This window comes from Raphanus sativus, chromosome 5, assembly GCF_000801105.2.
Source record: "Raphanus sativus cultivar WK10039 chromosome 5, ASM80110v3, whole genome shotgun sequence".
Lineage (NCBI taxonomy): Eukaryota > Viridiplantae > Streptophyta > Magnoliopsida > Brassicales > Brassicaceae > Raphanus > Raphanus sativus.
Genome location: NC_079515.1, coordinates 23,430,676 through 23,455,752, shown reverse-complemented (window position 1 = coordinate 23,455,752; position 25,077 = coordinate 23,430,676). Strand labels below are relative to the sequence as shown.

At 38.4% G+C, this 25,077-nt stretch overlaps 4 protein-coding genes and 1 long non-coding RNA gene across 5 annotated transcripts; 3 read left to right on the top strand and 2 right to left on the bottom strand.

Moving 5' to 3' along the window:
* Window positions 1-74: 74 nt before the first annotated feature.
* On the bottom strand, window positions 75-3,442 carry LOC108836970 (G-type lectin S-receptor-like serine/threonine-protein kinase At1g11330). The gene is made up of 7 exons (XM_018610057.2): window positions 1,954-3,442; window positions 1,771-1,878; window positions 1,487-1,680; window positions 1,202-1,412; window positions 873-1,110; window positions 637-781; window positions 75-563 (listed from the first exon to the last, which is right to left on the bottom strand). The coding sequence occupies exons 1-7, from the start codon at window positions 3,251-3,253 to the stop codon at window positions 255-257; spliced, it is 2,505 nt and encodes an 834-aa protein (XP_018465559.2). The 5' UTR covers window positions 3,254-3,442; the 3' UTR covers window positions 75-254.
* A 280-nt stretch (window positions 3,443-3,722) lies between these two features.
* Window positions 3,723-5,705, top strand: LOC130512589 (uncharacterized). Its single transcript, XR_008946156.1, has 2 exons — window positions 3,723-3,975; window positions 5,471-5,705. It is a non-coding gene; the product is annotated as an uncharacterized LOC130512589 (long non-coding RNA).
* Window positions 4,080-7,479, bottom strand: LOC108858576 (G-type lectin S-receptor-like serine/threonine-protein kinase At1g11330). Its single transcript, XM_057010731.1, is given in 9 exon segments — window positions 4,080-4,556; window positions 4,631-4,775; window positions 4,855-5,092; window positions 5,182-5,392; window positions 5,460-5,653; window positions 5,737-5,844; window positions 5,918-6,413; window positions 6,416-6,873; window positions 7,082-7,479. Coding segments are annotated over 9 exon segments (2,535 nt in total). The 5' UTR covers window positions 7,458-7,479; the 3' UTR covers window positions 4,080-4,247.
* Window positions 7,480-10,740: 3,261 nt separating this feature from the next.
* Window positions 10,741-14,406, top strand: LOC108863494 (MLO-like protein 2). Its single transcript, XM_018637937.2, has 14 exons — window positions 10,741-11,185; window positions 11,506-11,563; window positions 11,682-11,950; window positions 12,027-12,143; window positions 12,247-12,307; window positions 12,393-12,556; window positions 12,784-12,878; window positions 12,958-13,007; window positions 13,084-13,124; window positions 13,201-13,374; window positions 13,452-13,487; window positions 13,584-13,651; window positions 13,738-13,798; window positions 13,886-14,406. The coding sequence occupies exons 1-14, from the start codon at window positions 11,063-11,065 to the stop codon at window positions 14,297-14,299; spliced, it is 1,731 nt and encodes a 576-aa protein (XP_018493439.1). The 5' UTR covers window positions 10,741-11,062; the 3' UTR covers window positions 14,300-14,406.
* A 6,218-nt stretch (window positions 14,407-20,624) lies between these two features.
* Window positions 20,625-21,940, top strand: LOC108838390 (F-box protein At1g11270-like). Its single transcript, XM_018611337.2, has one exon. The coding sequence runs from the start codon at window positions 20,749-20,751 to the stop codon at window positions 21,916-21,918; it is 1,170 nt and encodes a 389-aa protein (XP_018466839.2). The 5' UTR covers window positions 20,625-20,748; the 3' UTR covers window positions 21,919-21,940.
* The last annotated feature ends 3,137 nt before the right edge of the window (window positions 21,941-25,077 follow it).

Below are 25,077 nucleotides of genomic sequence, written 5' to 3'. Positions count from 1 at the left end.
TTAATGCATCTCAGAGTAGGTCCAGTGCTAGACTTTATTGAAATAATCAACACAGCTCACTTTCTCACATGGTGTTTTTAACTGAGGTAAATAATACCAAATCTGTAATTAATGAATCTGAACATAACTTCTCTGCAATACATCTCTTAATTCTTTAATCCAACAATTAAATATGCGCAAGATAACAAAATTTGCAAAGATAGGAGTTTCTAAAAACGTAATATTAAATAAACATACAAATTGATCTTGTGAGCTTAACGTCCTGATATAACTGTGAGGCTCACATCATTGATAGAGACGTTCTGATGACTCTGTTTAGAAGATTCAGCCTCAGAAACTCCACTTCTTGCAATAAACGCAGGCTGCCTCGGCTTAGGGAGGTTCATGTTCTCGGTAGTTAGCATCCAGAGCACGGTTGAAACATTTGGTCTGTTGTTTGCAACTTCTTGCACACACAGCAAACCAATTTGGACACATTTTGAAATCTCTTTCTCAAAACACTCATCAAAGACGACTGGATCTACTAGAGACGCGGCCTCGCCGTCATTCCATAGCTTCCACGTCTTTAAAAAGACCAAACTTAAATAAGTTTTAAAACTTAATCATAAGTTACTAAAAACTGATTAGTACACTTACATAAGCTAAAAGGCTTAGATCATTATCTTCCTTGTGAGAGTTTCTTCTCCCACTTATAATCTGGAGAAATATAACCCCCAAGCTGAAGACGTCTGACTTTTCTGAAAATAAACCTTCCATTGCATATTCTGGTGACATATAACCGCTGCAATATAACAAATCTCATTCACATTGGCTATGATACAAGCGAAAATCAGAATATTTTGTTGTGTATTTTCTTGTGCATGGATACTTACTATGTTCCAACAATTCTTCTTGTGTTGGCTTCATCTTCATTCGCTCGGATAACTCTTGCAAGTCCGAAATCAGATATCTTAGGATTCAGATTCTCATCTAACAAAATGTTACTGGCTTTTAGATCTCTGTGTATGATCTTTAGTCTTGAATCTCTGTGAAGGTACAAAAGACCTCTGCAAATCCCTTCCATTATGTTGAACCGAGTCCTCCAATCAAGAATCTTTTTCTTCAGTTGATCTGGGACAAGCAAACAAAATCATTAGTTTTCTCTTCAAGTAACAACAGAGGAGATATAAACAGAGTTAAGAAACAGAGAAGACAAGTTTACCAAATATATAGGCATCCAAGCTTTTCTTTGGCATGTATTCATAAACTAACAACCTTTCTTCACCTTCTATGCAACAGCCAAGTAACTTCACCAGATTCCTATGTTGCAACTTCGAAATCACAACTACTTCGTTCAAAAGTTCCTCAAGTCCTTGTCCTGATGCCCTTGAGAGCCTCTTCACTGCGATTTCTTGCCCTTCTGATAATATTCCCTGAAGAAAATATTACCAGGCACTTATTCGGTGAGAGTCTCTTTTGAAAATGGATTCTTCGTTAATGCATTTACCTTGTAAACAGGACCAAATCCGCCTTGCCCGAGCTTGTTTTCCAGAGAGAAGTTATCGGTTGCTGTAGCCAACACTTGAAACTCAAACAGAGGAAGCTCCTTGAGATTTGCTTGGTTAGAAGTAGGCTCATTACCACTTGCAAGTGCTTCCATTCTCTGTAACAATATCTCTGCGCTTCTATCTTTTTGTGGTTCTGTTAAGGCAGTTATGGACAAAAGCAAACAAGTTTTTCTAAGAAAAAACAGTCTTGACACAACCTTCAATGAGTAAACAAAACTCTAACCTTGACGCTTTTTGAATTTCCTGCATGCTACAAGTACGCATACCGCAGCAACAAACGCAACGCTTAGTACGGGTGCTGTGATCATAAGTACTCGCTTGCTATGTGTTTCTACAAAAAATTAGGTGAAAAATATAAGTCAATGAAGAGTAAAACAAGTGAGAGACTTAGAGATTTTTTACTCACTGAGTTCAGAATGCGCAAGACGAATATAAAGATCAATACCACTTCCCAAGAATGATTGCATATCAACCAAGTCACCACTCCAACGCATGCATCCGATTCCTTGATCATATGCATAAGCAGTGCAAGAACAGTTATCTAAACAAACCTTAGGACAAGCTTCCTCATCAGCTGGAGACGATTCCACATTGACTGGTACTTTCATCTTCTGCAGTTTCAAAAACCCATCTCCTTTTCCTCCAACACCAGTACTAAGTCTTTCACACCGTAATGGAGCTCTTCTCACACATCCATGAATCCAATTCCCTGCACTCCACTCTGTGTTATTCCTTGGCACAAACCCTTTTACACATTTACACTGTGGATCTTCCCTGGGATTGCAGATCCCATATGGACCACATGTACTGTATGCATCACAATCTGTGGATGGAAACCTAACACCAACTCTCCAATCATTCATAGAAGTTCTCCAATCTCTCTGATATATAGCTCCGTTAGGATCCAAGGTAATGTGATACATGAAAGAATCATTTGCATAGGTCAATGAAACCGTTCCTTGGTTATCATTGTTAAGGTTAAACCCATCAATGTTCAGAAGGGTATCCATATCCGGCAAACCGATGAAAACCTGACCGTTCCAGGGACCGCTACGCCATTTTGTAACATTGCTATACTTGATTAGAAGCTCAGGAAACGGGAAAGGAACAAGACTAACCGTGTAGCTTCCTGGTGAAGGATCTACATAGCTTTTCCAAGAAGTAAGTCCTAGATTCTCTCCGGTTTTAAGGTTGGTCATAAGATTCATTCTTGGCAACAAAGTATTGTAGTTATGCTTGAAACTCTCCCACAGAATCTTTCTGTTGTCTTGTAACACCAGATTCCCATTATCCATTAGCTGAACCCATGTAGCATTTGGAGCCGCGGTTACTGTGACGTTCGTCGACCATACATGCCCGTGTAGACCATCCTTGACCACAAGATTTCCGTCTTCAGAGATTGAAACAACACCAGAAGTGTTGTTGATAGGGGTGTCTTTGTTAGCAACCCAAACCACGGTTTGAACTGGAACCTTATCGTACCAGATCCCAACATAACGTAAATGACCAGTGGAGTTTACAGGAGTGAAGAAACCGAACCTGAAAACACCATTGTTGCAGAGAAGTGTCTCTGAGTCTTTGATAGGATTTGAGAAGGTGATTCTGTCTTCACCGAAACAGAGCCTTAGAGAGAAGCAAGACAATGCTGCAACTAGCAGAAGAACAATGTGACGACGTGCGTTGCCGTTTAGTAGAACCACCACCATAACTATTTGAAACGTAGTGGTTCAAAGTTTTGCTTTGTTGTTTGTTCTCTTTGGAAATTGGAAGGTCTTCCTCTAAAGAGAGGTATATAAGTATAGTTGTCTTTGTCTGAATAAGAAGATTTTAGAGTATGATGTGAAACCTGAGTCCTAAGAAAAATAATAATGTAGAGAAAACATGCGGTCCAAGAAAAGGGGCATGCATTTACTTCAACAAAAGTCTTCAGAGAAGTCATCAATTAACATCCATCTCTCTGAACATGATAATAATGTGCTGTGAATGTCCTTTTTCTACTTGATTTTCTTTGTCTTTTTGTGAAGTCACATCCTAATTATTCTTATGAAGAATATGTTTAAGAATTTGTGTTTAATTATTTCAGGTAAAGTTAAAAATGCCAGAACTCTGTCAGGTTGGAATGCCGACATACTAACTATAGATTTTAGTCCTGGAATATTTTAGTATTCACACAGCTTTACCATGTCCTCTGTGTGGTTTTGTTTGGGTGCAATTACTGAACCACGGACCAATACAAATGTCAAGGTTGCTGTGTAGTTAATGAATTCATAAAAGTCAAAAACTCATCTTCTCCGTATCCAAGTTTGTCTCAATACATATAGTAAAGTTACCCAAAAGGACAAAACCATAATAATGTTTTCATTCTCCAAACAACCTACTTCTCAAGAACATGGATCGATATTCTTTCAGGTTCTCTTTCTTCATCCAGGTTAGTTAATTCATCTACGAGTAGGTCAAGTTACAGTACAAGAATCTATCGAAATTATCAACACAACTTGATCAGTTTTACCTATGTTGTAATAATTTTGATAATAGTACCAAATCTGTGATTAGTAAATCAGAACTTTACTTCTCTCAAGTACATCTTTTTAGCTTCACTCTAACCATTAAACATACACAGAATATCAAAACTTCGCAAACATAGAAGGTTCTTAAAACATATATCTATGTATTATTAAACATACAGATTAGCTGTCTGGCTTAACGTCCGGTTACAGCTGTGAGGCTCACATCGTTGATAGAGACCTTTTGACTGCTCAGGTCAGAAGATTCAGCGATTGAAAATCCACTTCTTGCTATAAACGCAGGCTGCTTTGGCTCAGGGAGGTTTGTGTTCTCGGTAGTTAGCATCCAAATCACTGTCGAAACATTTGGTCTATCGTTTGCAACTTCTTGCACACATAACAGTCCAATCTGAACACATTTTCTAATCTCTTTCTCAAAACACTCATCAAAGACGATTGGATTGGCTAAAGAAGCAGCCTCACCGTCATTCCATAGCTTCCAAGCCTTTTAAAAAGACCAAACTTACATAAGTTTCAAAGCTTAATGATAAGTTGGTGAACATTGATTATTACACTTACATAAGCTAAAAGGTTTAGGTCATTTTCTTCCTTGTGAGAGTTTCTTGTCCCACTTATGATCTCTAGAAATATAACCCCCAAGCTGAAAACGTCCGACTTTTCTGAAAAGAAACCTTCCATTGCATATTCCGGTGACATATAGCCGCTGCAGTAACAAAATTTTCGTTCGTTAATGATAAAACTGACAATGCTTGTTGTTTAGATGGTTGGGAATGGATACTCACTATGTTCCAACCACCCTTCTTGTGTTAGCTTCATCTTCATTTGTTCGGAAAACTCTTGCAAGACCGAAATCAGATATCTTGGGATTCAGATGGTCATCTAACAAAATGTTGCTAGCTTTTAGATCTCTGTGTATGATCTTTAGCCTTGAATCTCTGTGAAGGTACAAAAGACCTCTGCAGATCCCTTCCATTATGTTGAACCGAATCTTCCAATCGAGTATCTTTTGCTTCAGTGGGTCTGAGAAGTTAGCAAAAGCATTAGTTTTCTGTTCTAAGTAAAAACAGAGTTAAGAAACAGAGGAGATAAAACAGAGGAGATAAGTATACCAAATAGATAGGCATCCAAGCTTTTCTTTGGCATGTATTCATATACTAACAACCTTTCTTCACCTTCAAGGCAACATCCCAGTAACTTCACCAGATTCCGATGTTGCAATTTCGAAATCACCACCACTTCGTTCAAAAGTTCCTCAAGTCCTTGTCCTGATGCCCGTGAGAGCCTCTTCACTGCAATTTCGTGCCCTTCTGGCAATACTCCCTGATGAAAAGATTGCCAGTCACTTATTCCGAGATTATACACATCCATTCTTGTTTAATGTCTTTACCTTGTAAACAGGACCAAATCCACCTTGCCCGAGTTTGTTTCCGGGAGAGAAGTTATCGGTTGCCGCAGCTAACACTTTAAACTCAAAAAGAGGAAGATCTTTGAGCTTGACTTGGTTAGAAGCAGACTCATTGCCACTTGTAAGTTCTTCCATTCTTTTATACATTAGCTCTGCACTTGTATCTTTCTCTGGTGCTGCTAAGCCAAATGATAAACGAAGAAAATAAAATTATGATTCAAGAAACTATCATCAAGAAGTAAACAAAACTATAAATAACCTGGACGCTTTTTGAACTTCCGGCATGCAAAAAGACCGCAGACCGCAGCAACAAACACAACGCCTAGCAGAGGTGCTGTGATCATAAGTACTCGGTTGCTATGGGTTTCTACAATGATAAATCAAAATTTAATGAAGTGAATAAGAAAACAGATGAGACTGTTAGAGTTTATTTTACTCACTAAGTTCGGAATGAGCAACTCGAATATAAAGATCAATCCCACTCCCCAAAAATGATTGCATATCAACCAAATCACCACTCCAAAGCATGCATCCGATTCCTCGATCATAAGCATAAGCCGTGCAAGAACAGTTATCTGAACACTGCTTAGGACAAGCTTGCACATTAGCTAGAGACTGCTCCGCATTGATTGGCACTTTCATCTTCTGCAGTTTCAAAAACCCATCTCCCTTTCCACCACCACCACCATTACTACTTACATCCCTCTGCCTCTCGCACCGCAACAGAGCTTTTCTCACACATCCGTTACTCCAATTCCTTGCATTCCACTCTGTGTTGTTCCTCGGCACAAAACCTTTTACACATTTACAAGCTGGATCTTCTCTAGAGTTGCAGATCCCGTATGGACCGCATCTACCAAATGCATCACAATCCGTGGATGGGAACCTCACACCAATCCTCCAACCTCTAGCACCCCAATCTCTCTGATATATATAGCTCCATCAGGATCCAAGTTAAAGTGGTACATGAAAGAATCATTAGCAAATGACATCGAAAACGTTCCTTGGTTATCATTGATGAGGTTAAACCCATCAAGAAACAGAAGAGAGTCCACATCCGGTAAACCGATGAAAACCTGACCGTTCCACTGTCCGCTACGCCAGATTGGGACACTGTTCTTCCAGATGAGAAGCTCAGGAAAGGTTAGCTCAGGAAACGAGAAAGAAGCAAGACCAGCTGTGTAGTTCCCTGTTGAAGGATCTACGTAGCTTCTCCATGAGGTAAGCTTTAGATTCTCTCCGGTTGTGTTGCTGGTTCCAAGAGTCATTCTTTGCAAGAAAGAGTACTTATAAGGATGCTTGAAGCTCTCCCACAGAATCTCACCGTTGTTTCTGTTGTCTTGTAACCTAAGATTCCCATTATCCATTAGCTGAACCCATGTAGCATTTGGAGCCACTGGTACTGTGACCAGAGGCGAAGCTACGTTCACCACTAGGGGTGCATGTGCACCCATTATATTTTAGATATCTAATTTTTTGTAATGGACATGTATGTTGGAAGAGGCTAATTTGCTTATGATGCACCCATAGTTTCTCAAGAACATGAATTTGATTCTCCTCATACACCGTCTTTTGCACCCACTCAAAGGAAAGTCTGGCTTCGCCCCAGACTGTGACGTTCGTCGACCACAGAAGGTGGTGTAGACCATCCTTAACCACAAGATTCCCGTCTTCAGAGATTGAAACAACACCGGAAGTGTTGTTGATGGGAGTGTCTTTGTTAGCAACCCAAACTACAGTTTGAATAGGGATCTTATCGTACCAGATCCCAACATAACGTAAATGACCAGTGGAGTTTACAGGAGTGAAGAAACCGAACCTGAATACACCACTTTTGCTGAGAAGCGTCTCCGAGTCTTAGATAGGAGTTGACAACGTGATCCTGTCTTCGCCGAGACAGAGCTTCAGCGAGAAGCAAGGCACTGTTGCAAGTACAAAAAGAAGAATAAACGGACGACGTATGTTTGGTGGAACTACCATAACTATTTGAAATAGAGCTTTGCTTTGTTGTTTGTTCTGCAAGAAGTAAGATTTGGGTTATCTATGTTTCTATATAAGAAGAAGATGATGTAATGTTTCTTTCAACGAAGTAGTAATGTGTTATGGTGGATTCAATGAATTAGCAATGAGAGTGGAATGAAACTCCAGTCTTGACTTATCTTTTGATGCAGCGTGCGTGGGAGGAAGTCTACTTGCCTTAGTGCGATTTTAGTGGAGTCACTGTTTAAAACGTTTTGAGTACTTTTTTTACGAAATATAGAAAACAATTATTACTTTTTGACTTAATTGTTAATGGAGCGGAGCCATTGTTTAAAGTCTGCGGATTTGAACCCTGGTCGCTACAAGCTATCGTCAGACACTATCAAATTTTTTTTCAAGACATAACTTGCGTCAGACACTTATCTCTTTCTCTACACGTTGCAATCAGTGTTAAACTAGAAGACTTGTGTGTTACAAAAAAAAAACTAGAAGACTTGCATTAAGATCATAGAGACCAGTGGGACTGAAGCATGAGAGCTACGGTTAGTTACAAACTGTGTGTGAGATAAACAAGAGCTGGACTTGAGCTAAACCGATGGCCTATGTTAAATCTGAGATGTGACTCCACCTGAAACCGATCATGATTTCTTGAACCATCGACTACTCCCACCAGTGCTCATTCTCCCCAACCAACTTCATCCTCTGGGTTTGATTAAATAAATGTTTTGAGAATTTGATTTTGAAAAGGATGAATGTTTTGACCATTTGGTTTCTTAAGCTGGTTTGATTCGGTTTTTCTCTAATTTTGATTTTTCCCCGGTTTTAAGCATTTCGATCGAAATTTAACAAACCGGAATAGTTCGGTTTGGTTACTTCTTTTTAAGCAGCTTTTGACAGCTTTATAAACGAAAAATAACAGTTGGTCCAGTGGGCTTTTTGTCACTGTTGGTCTTAGGAGGGAGGAGTAATGTTTTGGATCAGCATTTATATTCAACTACTAAAGTACATATCTCCGACAAAACGAAGTTACTAAATTTGTTAACATAATAATTAAATTTTAAGTAAATGCCATTACGATTAATTATACTAGTATTTATGTCTTCCATTAATTATGTAAAGTGTGAAGAGGAGATGACTTATCTTGAATAGGAATGGTCAAAACGTCCATCGAATATTTATAATAACGTTCATATTTATTTATTATAACTTATCAGTTATAACTAACTCCAAATTAAATTGTATTGACACGAATTTTCTTTAAAAACTTTCCTGTCATTTCTTCGATCAAGATAGTCACTGTCTCGTCTTGGTTTATACCTAAATCTTATTCAAATATGATTAACACGTCTTCGCATTTTCAGACGATCTTGTTGATTAAACATTACGCCTAAACGACCTATTAGGAAATCTCCTAATACGACCATTCAATCTCACAATAATAATGTGTTCTTTCTTCTTTAGTTTGATATACAGTGAATTGTTTATCTTAAAAGTTAGTAAATTTTATTACATTATAATTGTATATCTAACAGCCTATGACAACATTGACAAGTGACAATTTTTTCCTGGTGACACATTTGCAACTTTTTTTTTTGAGAAAACACACATTTGCAACTTGATTTCAAATAGTTATAATAATGATATACTATTTCAGCCTAAATAATAAACAAATAGTCTACGGTATAACTTTTTTAAATTAATAATCGATAGATTAATATTTTTATAAATTAATATAATTTCATAGTCCCAAATTGAATTTTTGATTCAATTAGTATCTTGATAAATTAATAATCTCTATAAATTAATAAAAAATATAGTTTTGGTGTAGTCCCAACATTATTAATTTATAGAGGTTTCACTGTATTTTTTTATCTTCTAACAAATTAATTAGTTTTTTGCCTAAATCTAACAAATTAATTGGTTATGCATATATGTTTTTGCCGACAAGTGTTTGATATATTTTTCTGTGTCAGTACATATATGCAAATTGTTATTTGTTACTCAATAAAGTTGCACTTGTGTCAGTCATAAACATGAAATACGGTTTATAATATATACTTCGATAGTCAGTTATAATCATCTACAGACCCGTCTGCTTTAAACTCTAAAAGTACATCGAGTCATCGACGAAGAAGAAGAAGAAAAAAAGAGTATATATGCATATCATTGATTCCTCAATACTTTTCTCACTTGATCTGATAATTACATTCAAATTTACATTCAAATATATGTATACATGGTATGTCCACTTGCAGTCGGTATTAGGCGTTTAATCTTTTCTTTTTCCGGTCAGTGTCGTTGTTTAATCACATGTTACGTAAGGACCACTCTGAGCCTTTTAAAGATATTAATGGAAATCTGGAAACATTCATATAAGTCTTCTGTATATATAGTTTAAGGGGGCGCCATTAGATAAAGACTATTGCGCTGGCTAATGGAAAGTCAGCTAATTTCACAACATTTTCCAGTAACCAGAATAATTATATAACTATTAATTAATCATTGTCGCATGCATCGGTTCATTCATCTGTCATGCTTTATCTTCCGAATATTTTGTAGGTGCGACAAAGATCATAGTTCAAAATTATTATTTTTTTTTGAAAAAAGGGCTAAAAGAAAAAATTCAAAATTAGTTTCATTGGATTCTAGTATAGCTACATCAGACGAAGCAGCCACATGTTTTTTTTTAGCAGCCACAAGTTAAATTACGCAACAGTCCGTTTACTCCCTTGCAGTCTTTCTCTTTTGATATTTTCATAGGGAAGTATCTCATTCTTTGAAATATTTTATCTTTAGATAGTATATTAAGACAACAAGATCATCAAACAAAATAAAGTAAAAGCATACAGGTTTCCAGCCAGATCCCATTATGCTAATTATGGTATTGTTATTCTTAATTAATTTATGTCAAGTGCCATTTGAGATAACTATTGTATTTGTTTGGTCAAATGGATAACTATAGTATTATACAACAAGAGAACACACAAAGTAGAACAACAAAACTAAACAACTTTTAAGCAAAAAAACTAAAATAAATAACTAACAATAATTAATAAATAACCAAACCAAGCTGAAACCCGAGTATGATTAATCTAGTTGCCAAACAAGACTAGAAAAGATCTGAAAGGGAAATTAAAAAAAGAAAAAAAAAACATGATTGATTGACCCACAACAACAAGGCCAAAGGAATCACAATGAACAAGAGGAAAAGGCACAAAAGAACACGGTTAATAATTGAGAGAAGTCATCACGTTAAGACATGAGCGAACAAATTAGAAAGTCAACGTTGAACGCTTCTAAAAAAGACGTCAGATTCAGCCTTTAGTTTACAGTCTCTCATTGCGGGAAGTCTTATCTTCATCTCCTCTCTTCCTTCCTTCCTTCCTCTTTCTTTCGTCTTCTCATAGCTCCCTCTATATATTTATGACCAGACAACTGGTTTGTTCAAAACTGCGTAGCGTATTAATTCAGAATTGAGAGCAAAAGAAGAACACGAAACTCTCTCTGTGTCCTGTCTCTCTCAGTCTGTGTTTCTATTATATAAAAAAAGACTAGATTTCGGGGAAGGACATAGTCACTTGGGCTTTTTTCCTTTTTAAGTTCTAATGGCGGATCAAGTAAAAGAGAGGACTTTAGAGGAGACCTCTACGTGGGCAGTCGCTGTTGTTTGCTTCGTCTTACTGTTCATTTCCATTGTCCTTGAAAAATCCATTCACAAAATTGGAACCGTAAGTCCCCATATGTTTCTCAAGATTCCTCTGTTTAGTGCTCTTGCTCTGTTTCCTCTGTTCTTTACATCTCTTTTTCTTTCTTTTTTCCCCAATTTTTTTTTTTGTTTCGGCATAACTTTTCTTGTTTAGATCTTCTCTCTTTGCTCATCTTGTGCTGTGCATATCTCTTTTTACCATGTTTCGTATTCTTGTTCTGCTTTCTACTCTGTTTCTGCCTTGTCACTCTGTTTTTCTTACTTCCTCTGTTTCTCTTACTTCCTCTGTTTCAGTCCTCTTCTCTTATGACTAAGTCTGCTCTTTGTTTTCTTTAATGGCAGTGGTTCAAACAGAAGCACAAGAAGGCTCTTTATGAAGCTCTTGAAAAGGTCAAAGCAGGTAACAAAAAATTGACAGCACTGTAAACCCCAAAGAAAAAAAAACATCTTTTGCTACCTAACTTCATCCATTAACGAGCTTCTTGGTTTAACACTATTTTTTTTTTTGGTTATTAAAGAGCTTATGCTTTTGGGATTCATATCACTACTCCTAACAATTGGACAAACACCAATCTCAAACATCTGCGTCTCCCAAAGCGTTGCATCATCAATGCACCCTTGCAGCGCCGCACAAGAAGCTGAAAAATACGGAAAGAAGAAAGACTCCGGCAAAAAAGGAGGAGACGATGATGAAAAACCCAGTCACAGACTTCTCCTTGAGTTAGCTGACTCTTTTATCCCTAGACGAAGTTTAGCCACCAAAGGTTATGACAAATGCGCTGAGAAGGTAACTAAATAATCTTCCATTATCCGCTTGTTGTTCATCCTATAGTATATGACTGTGATCGATGGATTTTTCTCAGGGGAAAGTGGCTTTTGTATCTGCTTATGGAATCCACCAGCTGCATATATTCATCTTCGTGCTCGCGGTGGTTCATGTTATTTACTGCATTGTTACTTATGCTCTCGGAAAGACCAAGGTAACTACTTTTCTTGTGCATGCTGCAGTGACCAGATCATCAAGAAGTACTGTTTGCAAAAAAAAAAAAAGATGTTGATTTACTGTTCTCTTGAGTATCGCAGATGAGGAGGTGGAAGCATTGGGAGAATGAGACCAAGACCATAGAATATCAGTATTCCAACGGTATGCCCTATGCCTTGTTAAATCAGATTCAGAGTCCGAAAATAGTACGAAACTTTATGGTGGATGCATTCATATTGTTATGTAGATCCTGAGAGGTTCAGGTTTGCGAGGGACACATCTTTTGGAAGAAGACATCTCAATTTCTGGAGCAAGACTAGTGTTACGCTATGGACTGTGTGTTTTTTCAGACAATTCTTTGGATCTGTCACCAAAGTTGATTACTTAGCTTTGCGACATGGTTTCATCACGGTAAGGAACTTATATAGTGATCTTTTTGTTTTGTTCATATACTGTTTAGTACAACAGTTACTAAGATGAAGAGATAAAGCATGAAAGACAGAGAGAGCTCAAATAATGTTTTCTATATATTGACTTAGTGTTCACACTGTTTATAGTACAACCTTCACAAACCAATCCTCTAACCACCATTACAAACTCATATTTAAGAAAATAATCTAACTTATTATTTTGTTTAGGCTCATTTTGCTCCTGGTAGTGAAAGAAGTTTTGATTTCCGCAAGTATATTCAGAGATCATTAGAAGAAGACTTCAAAACTGTTGTCGAAATCAGGTTAGGATCAACTTCATTACCTTCTGATAGTCTGAGAAAAAAATTCAAATTTGTCTAAATCTCTGCTAACTTTATGCAGTCCGGTTATCTGGTTTGTAGCCGTGCTATTCCTCTTGACCAACACTAATGGTAACACTCATTGCTTACCGCAATATCTATGCATCAATATTTGCACAAAACTGACATCAGTTTTCATTTGAAACAGGACTACGTTCTTACCTCTGGCTACCATTCATTCCACTAGTTGTAAGTACCACAAACCATTGAACCAATAAACATTTCCTCAGATATGTCCTTTTAACAGAATGAATGTTATGTGCAGGTGATTCTAATAGTTGGAACAAAGCTTCAAGTCATTATAACCAAACTGGGTCTAAGAATCCAAGAGAAAGGTGATGTGGTGAGAGGCGCCCCTGTGGTTCAGCCTGGTGATGATCTCTTCTGGTTTGGCCGCCCTCGGTTCATCCTTTTCCTAATCCATTTGGTTCTTTTCACGGTACGGTTCAATATCCTTAACCACTCGGTTTATCCTAACGGTATGATGATAAACTCATGAACCCTTCACTTTTGCAGAATGCATTTCAACTTGCCTTCTTTGCCTGGAGTACGGTAAGAATTCCATTTCACATTTTATTTTCACACAGACATTGATATTATGGAGCCATCCATACTAATTGTTATGTCATGAACTTTTGGTATATGCAGTATGAGTTTAATCTCAGGAACTGTTTCCATGAAAGCAATGCAGATGTGGTCATTAGAATTGTAGTTGGGTAAGCTAACATTAACTTAGCTGTTGATTCTGAGAAAACGCGGGAAAATTATAAGTCCTTAACTAACATAGTCACAACCTTTGCAGAGTTATTGTACAAATACTTTGCAGCTATGTGACCCTTCCACTCTATGCTCTTGTCACTCAGGTACTTTGACACAACAAACATTACAGTTAGGATATGATCTTAGTCTTTTTTTCCTGACATCATTGCGTTTTGATGAAATGTGTGTAGATGGGTACTAAGATGAAGCCAACGGTATTCAACGAAAGAGTAGCCACAGCGTTAAAGAAGTGGCATCACACAGCAAAGAAAGAGACAAAACATGGAAGACACTCTGAATCAACCACACCTTACTCTAGCCGTCCAACTACACCAACTCATGGCTCATCTCCAATCCATCTCCTTCACAATTTCAACCACCGAAGTGCTGAAAGTTTCCCGAACTCTCCTTCTCCTAGATACTCTAGTCATCATGATGGACACCAGTTTTGGGATCCTGAGTCTCAACAACACCAAGAAGCTGGACCTTCCTCACATCATTCTCTTGCCCATGAAAGCTCGGAAAAGAAACCTGTTCTTGCGTCCGTGGAACTTCCTCCTATAAGGACTAGCAAAAGCTTAAAAGATTTTTCATTTAAGAGGTAGATGATTCTTGATTTCATACAGTGTGAGTTTGTTATATTAAAAGTACGTGTACATTATTATATGTATGAGACCTAAAACATCTATAAAAGATAGATGGATTTATTCTCTGCCCACGCTTAAAGAGCTTAATTGAGTTACATATAAGACCATTAGTCTCCCCTATGTTCCAGATTCACCATACCTATAAAACAGAGAAGCTTTTTAGAGCTTGAGAACAGTCTCAAGGGAGTTACGAAACACAAGAGTCGAATTTAAGTTACTTCTTTCACTGACAATCTCTAAGAGTATCACTCCTAAGCTGAAAACAATCTTCGTGACCAAAAAAAAAAGCTGAAAACAGTCCTCCCGTTGCATATTCCAGTGACATATAGCCACTGCAGGATAAATATACCGGTTTAGTACTGTCTCTGTAGAGAAGAAGGTGTAACATATCGTTAGAATGGAGTAACACTTGCACATTTCCTCTTTAACAAACCTATGTTAATCCTTTCACCAAAACCTTAACCCAATAAGACAAAAGAAACAACTTTCCATAAGAAAATCACAGTAGAAAACACAAGTATGATCAATCGTCAGCCATTTTCTAAAGAAGAAGTAAACATTCCGAACCATATTGCAATACTTGTTGAGGAAGGTTCTAGGAGTCTAGAACCGATATACACGGAAGAGAATATGATGGAGAGATTATAGGAGTTGTAATATATTGAGATAAGGTTGTTGTAATATCTGAGTCTATCTAGTGTCGAGTATCCGATGTATATATATGATGTAACCTACGTTGAAGTAAATAACAAGTATTCTTCTAAGCTTTCTCTTGATCTTTCATGGTATCAGAGCCAACAGAAAATTAAAACTTTCTGTGAGTTCGTAGACAAGAGAACGAGAAGAAAATGTCTGGAAAAGAGATTGTGAGTTCATCGGGTATAGCAGAAGAACGGAGGTCTCCGTACTATCTTGCGCCGTCAGATAACCCAGGGATTTCGATCTCTCCGGTGGTTCTCAATGGAGAAAACTATGCCGAGTGGGCATCTGAACTAGAAAACGCCTTGCGTGCCAAGCGTAAGTTTGGTCTTGTAGACGGAAGCTTGAAGATGCCGGATGAAGTGGAGAAGCCGGTGGAGGCTGAGATGTGGAGAACAGCCAACTCTATGGTCGTGGGGTGGATCAGGGCTTCTATCTCACCGACGATACGATCGACGGTTCCCTTCTCACCGGACGCCAACAAGATGTGGACAGAGCTAAGGAAGCGCTTCTCAGTTGGAAGTGCGGTACGAGTGCATCAGCTCAAGTCGGAGTTAGCCTCCTGTAAACAAGATGGTTCTACTGTTATGGACTATTTTGGAAGGCTTTCTCAAAAATGGGAGGAGTTGTTGAACTGCAAACCGATTCCTACGTGCAAGTGTGATGCAGCTGAGAGCTATGCGAAGGATTATGAGGAAGAGAGAGTTCACCAATTCCTTCTAGGACTTGATGAGGCGAGATTTAGCAATGTGTGTGCGCATATCATTGGATCGGAGGTGCTCCCTGATCTCAACACTGTGTACCAACGAGTTGTTAGAGAAGAGAAGAGGCTCGGGGGTACGCGTCTTGAAACCAAGGAGGCACCAGTAGGGTTTGTGGCAAGGTCGTCACAAGAAGAAGGTGCAACAGGGGCGGTTGCTCGTGGTCGTAGCTCTGTTGTGTGTGGACATTGTGGTCGTACTGGTCATGAGAAGAAGGAGTGTTGGCAACTTATAGGGTTCCCGGAGTGGTTTACTGAGAGAAACCAGACGAGTGGAAGAGGTGGAAGAGGTCGTGGTCGCGGCAGAAGTACCTCACCACGAGTCAATGCAGTGCAGACAGCGGGCACTTCATCCTCTGGAGGTCAAGGCTTACCAATACCGAACATCAGTGCTGAGCAGTGGGCGTCACTTGCTTCCCTGATTGAGCGTCAAAGGCCTGCTCCTATTCCGGATAAGTTGAATGGTACTGTACAGACCGGTGAAGTTATCATCGACACCGGAGCTTCCCATCACATGACGGGAGACTTATTGTTGCTTAGTGATGTCCGGAGTATCATACCTTGCCCAGTAAGCTTCGCAGATGGGAGTCATGTGATGGCTACCAAGAGTGGTAGTCTGCGGTTGTCGATGAAACTGACCTTGGAAAATGTTCTTTTTGTTCCAAATTTGAACTGTACTCTGTTATCAGTTGCAAAATTACTTCGTCAAACTGGTTGCTTGGCTGTATTTACAGATACTTTGTGTATTTTGCAGGACCGTTTTACGAGGACTCTGATTGGAGCCGGTGAAGTTAAAGATGGTGTTTATGTTTATCGGGATGTCACAGTGGCGAGAGGACACAGAGTTAAGGCTTCAGAGGATCAGACTTTGTGGCATCGACGTCTCGGACATCCTGCGTTTGGTGTTTTAAGTTCTTTGCCTTTTGTTTCTGGTGTTAAAGATGTTTCGAATAAGTTTGGTGGTTGTGACATTTGTTTCCAGTCCAAACAAACAAGAGAAGTGTTTTCTACAAGTATTAATAAAAGTTCATCTTCATTCGAGTTGATACATGTAGATCTTTGGGGCCCTTATCGAGTCCCATCTTCTTGTGGTGCTATCTATTTTCTTACAATAGTAGATGACTTCTCCAGGGCAGTTTGGATTTATCTCTTGTTAGAGAAGAGCGAAGTCAAGCGAGTCCTACCGAACTTCATTGCACTAGCGTCTCGACAGTTTGGCAAAAGTGTTAAGACGGTAAGGAGTGATAACGGGACAGAGTTTATGTGTCTGTCTAAGTATTTTGCAGAAGTAGGGATCGTGCATCAGACTTCTTGTGTTGCGACGCCGCAGCAGAATGGAAGAGTGGAGAGAAAGCATCGCCATATTCTGAACATTGCGAGATCGGTTCTGTTTCAAGCTAATCTCCCGGTTCGCTTTTGGGGAGAAAGTGTGTTGACTGCAGCTCATCTCATAAATATAACTCCGACGAAACTTCTTAATGGTAAGACGCCGTATGAACTTTTATATGGCAAGGCTCCATCGTACCGTGATATCAAGACGTTTGGGTGTTTGTGTTTTGCACACAAGACGAGAAGAGACAGGGATAAGTTTGGTTCTAGGAGTGTGAGGTGCATCTTTGTAGGTTACCCATATGCAAAGAAAGGGTGGAAGGTGTATGATCTTGACAAAGAGGAGTTCTTTGTCTCGAGAGACGTGGTGTTTGACGAAGAAGTCTATCCATATGAAGAAAAGAAGATGGAGCAGACTTCTTGTGTTCCGCGTGTGCTGAGTGAGGAACACGAAGAAGATGACCAGTGTGGTGAGATGGCCGATGAAGAAAGCAGTCATGTAGAGGCTGAGGAAGCTGTAACGATCGTGGAGAAGAGTGCTTCGGGGGGTACTGATCGAGTTGCAGAAACTGGAACAGATGGAGCTGAGAAACAGAGTACTCAGGGGGAGAGTAATGAAGAACTTCTGGGTCGGGGTCATAGAAAATCAGTTCCGTCGGTTAAGCTGAAGGATTACGTGACCTACAATGCAAAAGTGAGTTCTGATAAACATAACATTGTCGCTAGCTCCCGATCAGAGACCCCGTCAAAACGGTCAGGTAAGAAACAATCCTTGTATCCTATTACAGAGTTTGTAACTGATGCTTTCTTCTAAGACCACCACCAAGTTTTTCTTGCAGCTGTTAGCGCTGGTGTGATTCCGAAAAACTACAAGGAAGCTTTCAATGACGAGAGATGGAATAAAGCAGTATCAGGAGAAGTGACTGCTCTAGAGTTAAACAGAACTTGGGATGTGGTAGACCTTCCTGCTGGGAAGAAGGCTATCGGAAGCAAATGGGTGTTTACTATCAAATACAATGCGGATGGGACAATAGAGAGATATAAGGCGAGACTCGTGTGTTGTGGTAATCACCAGACTGAAGGTGAGGACTATGAAGAGACGTTTGCACCAGTGGCTAAGATGGATACGGTGCGTTCACTACTGCAAGTTGCTGCAGCCAAAAACTGGGAGGTTCACCAGATGGATGTACACAATGCCTTCTTGCACGGAGACTTGGAAGAGGAGGTGTATATGAGATTACCACCAGGTTTCAAGTCGGATGATCCTAACAAAGTATGCAGACTTAGGAAGTCTTTGTATGGGTTGAAGCAAGCTCCAAGGTGTTGGTTTGAGAAGTTATCAAAGGCATTGGAGAAGCTTGGTTTTGTGCAGTCATATGAGGACTACTCACTGTTCTTTTACATACGAGGAGACAAGAGTATACGAGTCCTAGTCTATGTAGACGATCTGATCGTGGCAGGTAATGATCTCATGCTGATAGAGAAGTTCAAGAAGAAGTTGAGTGAGATTTTTCATATGAAGGATCTTGGAAAGGCAAAATATTTTTTGGGCATAGAGATAGCAAGAGGTCCGTTGGGAATGTATCTGTCACAAAGAAAGTATGCCATCGACATCATTAGTGAGGCTGGCATGCTTGGGAGTAAACCTGTCGCTACACCAATGGAGGCCAATCATAAGTTACTGAGGAACAAAAGTCCACTGTGTAAGGATCCTGCGAAGTTTCGGAGGGTTGTGGGACGTCTAGTATACTTGACTATCACTCGACCGGACTTGTGTTACTCAGTACATGTGCTCTCTCAGGTTATGCATGAGCCGAGAGAAGATCACTGGGATGCGGCTATGAGGATCATAAGATACCTTAAGGGTGCTCCAGGACAAGGTATAATGTTGAAAGCAGAGTGCGACTTGCGTATAAGGGCCTACTGTGACTCGGATTGGGCATCTTGTCCTCGTACTAGAAGATCACTTTCGGCATACATGGTGTTGTTGGGAGATTCACCAATTGCCTGGAAGACAAAGAAGCAAGACACCGTGTCGCATTCGTCAGCAGAGGCTGAGTATAGGGCTATGGCGGATGCGTTAAAGGAGCTCTTGTGGTTGAAGAGACTACTTGCGGATATTGGAGTGATACATGAGGGTCCGATGGATTTGTTTTGTGACAGTAAGTCGGCTATCTACATTGCAGCAAATCCAGTGTTTCATGAGCGTACGAAACATGTGGAGAAGGACTGTCATAGTGTACGAGATGGAGTGAAGGCTAAGATCATTGCTACACGTCATGTACGGACGAATGAGCAGTTAGCTGACATCTTGACGAAGGCATTGGGGACGCCTGCGTTTCGTTACTTGTTATCCAAGTTTGGAGTGTGTGATCTACACTCTCCAACTTGAGGGGGAGTGTTGAGGAAGGTTCTAGGAGTCTAGAACCGATATACACGGAAGAGAATATGATGGAGAGATTATAGGAGTTGTAATATATTGAGATAAGGTTGTTGTAATATCTGAGTCTATCTAGTGTCGAGTATCCGATGTATATATATGATGTAACCTACGTTGAAGTAAATAACAAGTATTCTTCTAAGCTTTCTCTTGATCTTTCAATACTAAACACTAACTTATTCAAAGTATTCAGTATAATGCAACTGAGATCTTTTGATGAGCGATGCATTCATGCACCAAGGATGATGTACAAAAAAGTCAAACTAATGTGATATGTAAAGAAGCGTATGGTCTCTTTGGTCAATTTTTAGGATATGTGAGTTAATGTCAAATATGCCAATATGATTGCTTGGTGGTCAAGATAAGTTGTTTGAATACCAGTATAAAATAATTTAGGTTCCATTCTTATTCATCTGAAATAAAATCAACTTTGTTTGAAAAAAAAGGACTGTATACATCTGAAATTCAAGACTTCATACTTCTGGTTTAATTTTGTATTATTAAAAAAAAACAATCACACTGACTATATAATAAAAAAGTTATATGTTTTCTTATATGTTATATTTTGAATTTTGTAAAATGACTATAAATTACTAAAAATGGTAAAAGCCTCACATTAAAAATTTGGTGATCAAATGTAATGTCTTTTAGTTCAACCCATCGTTTTTCTTTAATGGGTATTGAACAATTTTTAATGATTAACTAAATAGACTAATAGAATGTTTTTCTTCAGGTGATGCAATCGTACTTGAATCTTCATAAGACATATATAATTATGGCAGTAGAATCGTCTTTAATATTTCTTAGAATTTGTAATAGTATAATATATCCAGCTTTTTAAGAAAAAAAAAAGACAAAGAGGACTAAGAAAACAATATCAGCCACTTAAATTTGACTCTTAAAACAAAAATAAGAAGAAACATATTTTGATTAAAGAAAAAGAGAAAGCAGCATAAATAAAAATCTAACTTTAGCTAGAAAGACGTAGCAGCTCAGAAGATAGGAAAAAACTTGGATGAAGAATGGAAATCTTTGGAACTTCCTCCTTATCCTTAATGGAAATAATCTGATCGAAATTTTCCTTTTTTTTTTTGTATTCCGATTCCTAGCTCGTGTGTGTGTATATATAATAATAATAATATAAAGCCTCTTTTGATCAATTAGAGACGAGGAGATACAATGTTCAAAAGACATTGCTCGAGGGTGGTATTGAGAAGACATGGCTCGAGTGTGGAAGCAATTCCACACGATGTTGTAGAGCTGATACTGGAGAGACTTCCGGTGAAGTCTCTGCTGAGATTCAGGTCTGTGTCCAAGAAGTGGAAATCTGCAATCGATTCCCCAAGTTTCCAGGAAAGACAGTCGATCCGTCGTAGGCAAGCACGAGGTCCAGATGCCCTTTTCGTCACCACTTATTATTTTGCTGATGTTGGTCTGAACACAGATGCTCGAAGGTTTGTGATTGGGTCATCAACAGCTTATACGGTCAGGTTCCCTACTTTGGGCAGTTCGCTCTGCCATGGTACTTGTGACGGTCTAGTATGCCTCTACTCTGTTTTCGACCCGAGGGTCAACGTCGTGGTGAATCCCGCCACTAAGTGGGATCAAACTTTTCCTCTTTCCACCATTCAACACTTCATAAACGACATGTCTGAAAAACACGTGTATTTCACACCTCCTAAACTTGGATTCGGTAAAGACAAACTCACCGGCACATACAAGACGGTTTTTCTATATAACTCATCCGAGTTTGGCCTAGACAACGCCACCACTTGTGAAGTTTTCGATTTTAGCACTAAAGCTTGGAGGTACGTTCACCCTGCTTCTCCTTATCGGATAAATCCTCACCGTCATCCCGTGTATTTAGATGGTTCACTTTACTGGCTCACCGAGTGCGAAGAAGATACCAAGGTTTTATCTTTTGATCTTCACACCGAATCTTTCCAAGTCATCTGCAATGCTCCCTTTGCTCATGTACCTGACGACCTTTATAGCGTCACCATTTGTATCCTTGATAATCGCTTGTGCGTATCCAAGAAAAACTGGCCCACCCAAGAGATATGGTCGTTCGATTCTTCTTCAAGTGCGTGGATGTTAATGTGTTCGATAGATCTCACCAAAACTTTTTCTTGGTTTGGCGAACCCAAGTTTGCGCTCTCACCAGTAGCAATTCTGGACAAGAACAAGTTGCTGCTCCAAGGTCGTGACTACTTTGACGCATTGGTGATACATGATCTATGTACCAAATCTTATGATATTCTCTTCAAACCTTCTACCAGCCCTGTAGGTTCTGTTTATTATTTTGAAAGTTTGTTTTCTGTTTTATCAAACCAAATTTGGTTTGTTTAAGTGAATCTTTGTAATTTTGACATCGATACTATTAAAATTGAAGTTGTGTCCATTTAAATAACTGCTATTTATATGAAGTTGTGTCCATTTAAAAAAAATATGAAACCTAAAAAAAATCCTTATATGCGTGTGTATATATATAACTGTTATAATCTAAATAACTGTTTATGCTCTATGCGTGTATACCATGGGTGTTTCACTGTTTCATCGGGAGATGATCAAAATTTGGGCCTTGGGCTTTGATATGTCACGATTTTTTAGATGAATACAATTGGTCTTGAATGTTGAACCCGTAAAAACTCATACGCTGTTAAATATAATGATTGTTCATTCTTCTGACACCTGAAAAAGCACTTATGCTTATCATCAATACAGATGTCATTTATTAGGACATATGTCTTTATTTTATCACAAATAGTCACCATCTCTTGTCGATGGATTTGTCTTTTTCTTCTATGGTCACCGTCTTTATTACAGTATAAATAGGTCTCTCATGTGTTTGGAGAGTGAAGTCATCACAATCAATAAAGCTTCATATTTTCCAGTTCACGTGTTCTCTCTCTTCCTTAAACAAAAGCTTTATCATATATATATACTCCCTCCGTTTCATATTAAATATCGTTTTAGAGAATTTTTTCGTTGCAAAATTAATATCGTTTTAGAGTTTCAATGCACAATTTATTAATTTTATTCTCCATTCTATTTTTCTATTGGTTGAATTGTATCGGTAATGATGTTTTATATTGAAAATATGCAAAATTAAATGATTTCTTAATCCGTGTGCACAAGTCTAAAACGACACTTATAATGAAACAGAAGGAGTAATAAATACAGATTAATAAATATTACCTCACTCTATATTATTCAACACATTATCAGCACGAAGAGCTCTCTTATACCGACCGTTCTTAAACCAAACAAGCGAGGTAATGTTTAAATTTATGTCTTTCAATATATATAATTTATTTAAATTTTTATTTATTATTCTGGAGTGACAGGCTAGGCCTTCTCCGTTTATTTTTCTGGATGAGAGGCGTTGCCTTTCCCGACTGATCGTTAAAATAGGCTAGGCCTTCACGATCAGAGAAACACGTGGTAGGTTTTACCTCCGCGAATAAAAGGTCAAAATGGAAGGCTAAACCTCCTCGGACCTTGATTAAAAGAAAAAGTTAATATGGCCGACTATGTCGCCTCGAACTTTTGAAAATGATCAAATATGCAAGTCTAAGACTCCTGGATGATATGGTGGGCTGGACCTCCAACTTTATTTATGTTACGCAATTTAATTTTTGCATTTATTTTATGCTATTAATTTCTGCATTTAAATTATGCATTTATTCTCGTCTATATTTAAATTATTTTATGAATACAGTAATCATGTTGAACTTGACAAAGCTCGAAATTAATGTCCTGGATATTACGGGAAATAATTATATGACCTGGGCAGTAGGTGCAAAAATGCACCTAAGAGGTAACGGGCTTTTGGAAACCATCGATAATACTAAAACAGTGTCGGATGAGAAAAAGGCTAAAGCCATGATATTTTTACGACACCACATACATGATGGTTTAAAAGATGAATATATTACGAAAGAGGATCCTGGAGACCTCTGGCAATCTCTTAAAGAGAGGTTTGATTACCAGAAGTATGTGATCTTACCAAAAGCCAAACACGAGTGGATCCATCTCCGGTTCCAGGACTACAAAAGTGTAAGTGAATTTAATTCCGCTATGTTTGGAATTACTTCAAGGATGATATTATGTGGAGAGAAAATAAGTGACTATGATATGATCGAGAAAACTCTCTCCACGTTCCATCCTGAAAATGTAGTCCTGCAGCAACAGTACCGGGTGAATGGATTTAAGCGTTACTCGGAGTTGATGCAAATCTTCCTTGTAGCGGAGCAAAATAATCAACTCGTGTTGTTAAACCATCAGGCTCGTCCCACTGGATCTGCTTCATTCCCCGAAGTGAATGTTGCATCATCCAGTTATGATAATTTCGGAGAGGACGAAGACGTGGACGTGGTCGAAGTCGAAATCATGGTCGTGGGAGAAGACGAGGAAGAAGATTCCGTATGTATGATGAAAAAAATAAAAAAGACTTCCACGAGAATGAAAGGGGCCGGGATAATAAAAGGCAAACAGAAAAGATTTGCTACATATGTGGCATGAAAAGTCATTGGGTACGTACTTGTCGTACGCCAAGACACTTAGCCGATTTGTATAAAGAATCCCAAAAGGGAAAAGAGAAAAGTGGAGGTGAAACGAATTTCATCTCTGATGAACCCGGGCCATCCTTTTATGGTTTAAATGATGATACTCATCTCGACGTATCAGATTTTCTGGTTGAGCCAGAAAACATCGATGTGTGATATAAGATCGATGTGATATAAGTTTACTGTATTATAGTATCGTTATCTTTTGTTTTGTAAAATAGATGTTATGTTTCATATTTTATGTTTAATAATATATGTTTTATAAATATTTTAAATTCAGAAAAAATGCCAGACTTTGAGACTTTGGATGGAGATATGTGCTTGGCGGATAGTGCGTCAACGCACACTATAATTAATGATAAGAAATATTTCTCCAGTCTCAAAATAAAAGATTACACTGGAAGCGTAAGTACAATATCTGGTAATGCAAAGATTATTATGGACTCGGGAAGAGCGAAATTTTCAATGCCAGGGAGAACAATATTTGAAATAAATGATGCATTGTATTCCCCCGAGTCTCATAGAAACTTGTTAAGTTTTAAGGATATCCGAAAGAATGAATATCATATTGAAACTATGAGTAAAGGTGGTATTGAGTTTCTTTGCATTAAGTCTGAGAGGAAACATATATTGGAAGAGTTAAGAATGTTATCCTCTAGACTATATTGTACAAAAATAAACATGACTGAGTCCTATGCCGTGGTAAACATGAAGTTTACTGATACATTTAAAATCTGGCATGAGAGGCTAGGACATCCTGGTTTAGTCATGATGAGAAAGATAGTGCAAAACTCGAATGGCCATCCGTTAAAACACGGAAAAGTTTTGCAAACAGGCAAGTTTACATGTAAAACATGTTCTCAAGGAAAGTTTATAACTCGGTCATCACCAGCAAAAGTAGGCAATAAATCACCAACGTTTTTAGAAAGAATACATGGTG